Source organism: Aedes aegypti, unplaced genomic scaffold (genome assembly GCF_002204515.2).
Source record: "Aedes aegypti strain LVP_AGWG unplaced genomic scaffold, AaegL5.0 Primary Assembly AGWG_AaegL5_hic_scaff_739_PBJ_arrow, whole genome shotgun sequence".
NCBI classification, from domain to species: Eukaryota; Metazoa; Arthropoda; class Insecta; order Diptera; family Culicidae; genus Aedes; species Aedes aegypti.
The window spans coordinates 6608-13085 of record NW_018736426.1 but is presented as its reverse complement, the minus strand read 5'-3'; the positions used below and the strand labels follow the sequence as shown (position 1 = coordinate 13085).

General features: G+C 37.8%; 1 protein-coding gene across 1 annotated transcript; it reads right to left on the bottom strand.

The window, feature by feature from the left end:
- Window positions 1-4492: 4492 nt before the first annotated feature.
- On the bottom strand, window positions 4493-5264 carry LOC5579833 (succinate dehydrogenase assembly factor 2, mitochondrial-like). The gene is made up of 3 exons (XM_001651458.2): window positions 5142-5264; window positions 4887-5080; window positions 4493-4827 (listed from the first exon to the last, which is right to left on the bottom strand). The coding sequence occupies exons 1-3, from the start codon at window positions 5157-5159 to the stop codon at window positions 4554-4556; spliced, it is 486 nt and encodes a 161-aa protein (XP_001651508.2). The 5' UTR covers window positions 5160-5264; the 3' UTR covers window positions 4493-4553.
- Between the last annotated feature and the right edge of the window lie 1214 nt (window positions 5265-6478).

Below are 6478 nucleotides of genomic sequence, written 5' to 3'. Positions count from 1 at the left end.
GGACAATAGTGGATTTGAATTAGCCTCTAGTATAAATGGTCTCTCATGAGCCTCGCTCATACCTACTGCTCTCTAAAGATAATATTGACAAAAGGTTAACAACTCCATACATAGAAGTAAAAGTACCGAATCATACCAATCTATAATCGGTAACGTAGACCAAGTACTGCACTATGAATTGTGTACGATTGATAACTTATCCCGTAGCAATTAAATGTAGAATAGTGACGCGGTTCAGTACTTCATTGACTAACATCGTCACAATCTCATGTTTCCCATGCCATCAATGTATAAGCAAGCAAAACAATTGAAGACATCGCCAGTTAGCAGGTTTTCGCTTACTGCCGTTTACAAGCGTTACCCACAAACAAATCGAGCACCAAATGGGCCCTAAGACCACGATACCAACCAACTAGTGAAGCTGAGATCAATTGGAAACAAAACTCCACCCGGTTAACATCCATTTCAGCACTGCAAAACCAGTCTACTTGTCTGGGAAACCATAAAGAAGGACTGATGAGCGGCCCACAGTCCTAATCAAGAAGTAACTTTCAATTCTTAGTTACGATAACTCCAAATCGGCTTACAAAATCACATCAAGAACTGAACGGAATTCAAATGAGCACGAAAGTTATTTGAAAGTACTTAAATGTTCTTCACGCTATATAAATATTTTAGGCAAAAAAAAACAAAATTTTCCAGAGAAAATTGAAACGGATCAAAACATTTTTAAGCTTCCGTTATTTTAATCACCGCATACTTCGTCATACTCCAACCGAGAGAGACTGAAACGCCTATACAGTATATAATTGCAAATTGGCAATTAGATGCGAGAAATATTGAAGCCCCTATCAATGTAGAGTGAGCCTATCAGCCAAGAACGCAGTTGCTGGCGTGTAATTGTAAGTCTGTGGCATAATCGCGACTACAACAGCTTATGTTAATTCCTTAAATTAAACAATGCGTCTTCTCCGGAGCCTAGGCATTGTACAGTCCATAGAGTTTAATTATTAATTAGCTATTTTTTATTTGATCATCTGCTGGTTTATCTCTTTATTACTTAAGACATTCACAAATTACGTATACGCTCTAGGGGGAAGGAGGGTAGGCTCAAGCTTACGTTTATAAAAAAAAATATTTCATACAAAACGTCGAAGGGGAAGGGGTCAAAAATTTCCATTTAGCGTTACTCTATAAAATGGACGATGCATTAACGATCGCCCAACGATCCTATACAAAATTTAAAAACATTACAAATTACCGAAAACTACATCAAATAATTTGCAATAGGATAGATGGACAAATTGATGTGTGAAAGATTGCGAAAAAGTTACACGTCTTCTCAGTGAGAATCGAACTCACGACTCCCGATCTCTTAGTTTGGGGATTACCCTACGCCATGAGAACTTCATGAACGGCAGAGTTAACCGAAATTGATTCCAGGGCTCAAATAATCACAGTTGGTCCTTTTTTCGCCAAAATGCACCTTCACAGATTTAGATACGCATAATTCCAACACAACGCTTTTCTATATTATTATCCAATGCCTAGCCGAGAACGGCATTGTTTTTTAGGTTATTTAGGAATAGCACACTACCTAGCCAGAACTGCGGCTGGCAACGTATGGCTGCCAAAGTCCACAACCCAAGTCAAACAAAAAACCCAGCAACACTACGTGAGATGTGCACTTTGCGAAAAGGACCACGTGATTATTGAGCTGAAATCAAATTCAGGTTAACTTCTGCGTTCATGAGTCCTCTCATGGCGTAGTGGTTAATGCGCCCCCAACTAGAGATCGGGGAGTCGTGAGTTCGATTCTCACTGAGAAGACGTGTAACTTTTTCGCAAATCTTCACATCAATTTGTCCATCTAATCCTATTGCAAATTATATGTGATGTTTAGTTTTCGGTAGTTGTTAATGTTTTAATTTTTGTATAGGAAATAGTGGCGAACTCGCTAAGGCAGCGTCCATTTATTAGGTAACGCTAAATTGGAAATTTTTGACCCCTCCCCCCTTCGTAACGCTTTTTGTATGGAAATTTTTTTTTTTATAAGCCGTAACGCTTGAGCCTACTCCTCCCTTCCCCCTAGAGCGTTACGTAATTTGTGAATGCTAATAATGCACAGGGGATCTATTAAAACCTGGAATAGTTGTGGTCAAAAATACAGAAAATGTGTTATTCGTTCGTATTACACATTTTCCACACAATAGCGTCCTAAAGCACTGTCCCAATTTTAGTGCCAAACGCTTAAGATTAGGCTAAAAACACATATCTACTCAATTTTTTAATGTTTTCCGTTGGTTTAAGTCCAAAAAACATTTTTTCATGTTTCCTTAGATTTTGACACACCCCTTGGCTTAAACTCAGGTTTTGGGTATATTTTGTTTTCCGTGTCCCTTCCGAAATGTCAGATAGGAACAACCCCAGTGTTAAAAATAAAAGCCCTGTGGTGTTTTTGTCGACTAAGCGAACGTCAAACATGATCAAAAGTGTCAAGGTTCATTTATGGACCCAATTTTAAAAATTAGAGTTTAAACATGATATAGCCGTTATTTGAGCGGGAAAAATTGCTAAAATAGTTGAAGTAACATGCTCTTTCATGTTAATAAATAAAAACAAGATTTCATTAAAAATTTTAGGACCCAATTATCAATTTGTTTACCTGGAAAACTGCAGATGTACTGCCAGAAGATAAATGATTCTTCAAGATATCATGGATGTCCTTATAATCTATATAGGGCACTGCACTGGTTTTGATTTGGTATGGGATTTTAAATTTTACTGGCCTTATTGTTTACATATTTTTATGTCTTGCTAATGAATTATTCAAATTTATTTAAATAGTAAAGTAGACGCAAAATCACAATAGAAATAGGTTTTAGATATAGCTATTTAGCAGATGGGCATTTTTTTTTAATTATCAGACAGGTTTGGGCCGGAGGTTCTCCGATTTGTATGAAATTTTCACCAGAGATAGAGCTCGTGGATATATGACCAAAAGTGAAATTCAAAAAAATTATAGTGGCCTATTTTCCCGGAAAACTGTAGATGAATTTTCACGATTTCTCTATATACCTCAAACTTTGAAAATTCATATCTCCTGAACTATGCATCGTAGAACAAAAGTTTTTTTAGTGAAATCGAAAGGAAATTTTCTCAGCAATCTATTAAAAATATAAAAAGAAAAACATTTCTCGGAAAAATTTTCACCATGGAGAAAATTGTCGGAAAAATAGCGAAAAAACTAACAGACGATAGTGCAAAATTTTCAAAAAAATATTTTTTGTTTTATTAATCCATACTCTAACTTTCGTCCATAGACGCCAAAGTGGTATCTTTTACCGTTTAGGCGACAGAACTGAAAAACCGATGTTTTAAGCCCCAATAGAACTGAGCAAAATTTGAACACGGTCGGTTTCGTCGGTCGTTTGTGTACGTTTAGCGTTTAAAAATGATATTAAAGCTGCATTTTAAAATAATTTTTTCATAAAAATTTTAATTGCGATGCGCCACACCGTAGACGATACCGATTTTTGGACATGTGCCCCTCTGGGACTGGGACCCCTCTAATAGAACTGAAAAATACTTTGGTCTGGTTTGATTAATTCAAATTCGTTTTTTATATAACGGATTATATGCCTTACAGTATATGCTACCGTCAACAGTCAACAGCATAATTATTTTGCGATTATAGACAGTTATGTTAATTAAAATTAATTTCCTCTATTTCAGGGAAACAAAATTAACCAGCGTACTAAACCTAAGGAAGACAGTGGAAGATACATGCGATCGGAACCTTCGCACAATCATCAGCGAGTTAGCGTTCGTTGGAGTGATCGATCGCCACCGAGTACTAATTCAGTATGATACCAAGATGTTCCTAGTTGCAACTCGCGTTCTGTTCGAAGAACTGTGCTATCAAATGCTTCTTTTTAACTTCGAGAATCTAGACTCGATGGCATTCACAAATCCTTTGCCGCTCAGGGAACTGTCGATGCTTGCTTTGCAAGACGCAGAAAGTGGTTGGACCGAAGACGATGGCCCGAAAGAAGAACTCGCCGAAAGGATAGTGGAAATATTGATCAGCAAAGCGCCTCTAATGAAAGAATACTTCAATCTCAGCATCAATGCCGACGGAATGCTGGAATCAATACCCATTGTGGTCCAAGAATACATTCCATCCATGGCATATCTTCCTATGTTCGTTCTGCGGCTGGCAACCGAAGTGGAGTGGGACGTAGAGAAGGAATGCTTCGGCACCTTCTGTCGCGAAGTGGCACGTTATTACGCTAAAATTGCTTTCACCAAAAGCGATATGGAATACAAATGGGAAGTGGAGCATTCAATTTTCCCTGCCATAAAGCAATACCTTCTGCCACCAAAATCCTTCGCTAAAAATGGATCCCTCCTAAAGGTAGCTAATCTGCCGGAACTGTATCGCGTTTTTGAAAGATGTTGAACGTCATTGCCAATAAAAACAAATTGCAAATCTAGTAATTTAAACTTCTTTAATAACATTCTGCATCATATTTTTACTAAAAAGAATCTCTTCAATACAAATTAGGCTGACAAATCCTTTTCTCCCGGTTGGCATTCTTGACGTGGTCCTTCAACAATGCCATAATCTCATTATCATACTCGGCTGGGGTTGGTTTCACACCCGTTGCCCAGTAGAAGATGTCCCAGTCGTTCGTGGGCATGTTGATCAGCTGATCGTACAATTTTGTTTGCTTAGCATCCATCGATTCCAGATGCTTGGCCGCGAAAGTGCTCAGCAGTAGACCATTTTCCAGCATACCGCGCTTCCTCGATTGGTACAGCAACCTGCAACACAAAGTTATATGGATAGACTGAAGCGAACATTTTCCGTGATGTATATTCACCTAGATTTCTGCAGCTGGAGTGGCTCATTCTTCTTTTCCTTATAGATAGGAATCGGAAGAGATTTGTCTTCCAAATCTATCATAGGTGTTGGAGGTTTGTTTCCCTCATTGGAAGGAACCAACAAGATGCTAGTGGTACTAATCGAACGTGCCGGCAAACGAAATACTGCACTCAAATGCCCAGAGGACCGCGTCTAAAATAAGTGGCAAAAGGTATTTAAAAAGTAATATTTTAATCGGATTTTTCTAGCTTACCACACGAAGCAGCGACATTCTGAAAGTTTTGTTATGTAAAATTAAAATACTCTGCCGCAGAACCCGCAGAACTATTCTTTCCTGCTACAACGCAATTTGTTTAGAAGAATGTGTGGAGCAAATCACAAAAAGGGCATCCGTTTGCATGGTCGAATAACATAAAGTTCGCCTTTGCCCCTGTAGTTGTCCGACGATCGTCGTGGGAACACAGAGAAAAAAACTTCAAATCTCGCATAATGTTCATAACTTTCATAATGCCGAAAATTGCCATTTTTGATTTTCGTAACGCTTCTTATAAAAATGTTTTTCAAATTTTCTGAGGAGTCATGTGGATACCCCCTTCAGCGTTATGAAATTTATGAATAGGCCCTAATCGAAACGGTTTCAACATTAACGAGAGAACAAATGGCCGATGCATACAAAATGCATTACGAGGGGGTGGGTGGGTGTCAAAAACGGCTATTTTTTTCGTTATTAAATTTGTGAATAAACCCAAAGTTATCATATTCAAATGTGGTACACCCAAAATAATCCGCACGTAATCATTGGTAAAAATCCATATGTTTTGGCTAGATAACATCTATAGTGCGCACATAAACACTCTCCATACAAGATTGCATATAAAGTCTGTCGGTTGGATAGAAAATTTGTGCAATATTGCATGAACTAAGCGCTGTACTCTTAAAATGCAAATGCAAAGCTTGATTGCAAAAAATATCAGAGTCTATGAATGGAGAGTTGCGCAACGAGAACTGGCAACAAGTTCCCCAATCACAAATCATTTGATTATTCTGGCCACCTATTTTACTGTAAGTGCTTTACAGTGACTTCACTCGAATGTTTGTGTACAAAGTCGCAAAGAACAAAATTGAAATATGGTTTTGTAATCATAAAGTAATCACAATGATTTTTAGTAGATAATTGCAACAACACATACGACAAACAGAATGAACTCAAAACATGATCTTTTTCGGTTCCCGCAACTGTCAAAACAGTGTATTTCTTTTTGCCACTTGCCGCCACCTGGGAATTGGCCGAAAACATTTGCGTTTCAAGCGTCAGTGTGGGTGGAATAACTATAATTATATAGTTTTCAAACCAACTAATTTTGTATAGTTTATTTAATTTCAGTAGCATTTCAATTATGGAACGGATTTATATATTTCCACTGATGGAGGGAAATTACCGTCACATTACATGTAACAAGTAGGGTGCTCATTCACAAATCATAGGCCCTAAAGAGTATTTATTTCGTTACGTCATTGTAAACCTTTTTTTTAATTTCGTCACGATAACAACACCCCTCTCGCTCCAAAACGTGTTTGTTTATTTTGCTC

What these genes read in the sequence shown, in the direction of transcription:
- LOC5579833 (XM_001651458.2), bottom strand. An exon ending in CTCCAGCTGCAGAAATCTAG is followed by an intron (nt 4,828 to 4,886) that starts GTGAATATACAT and finishes TTTGTGTTGCAG; the next exon opens with GTTGCTGTACCAATCGAGGA.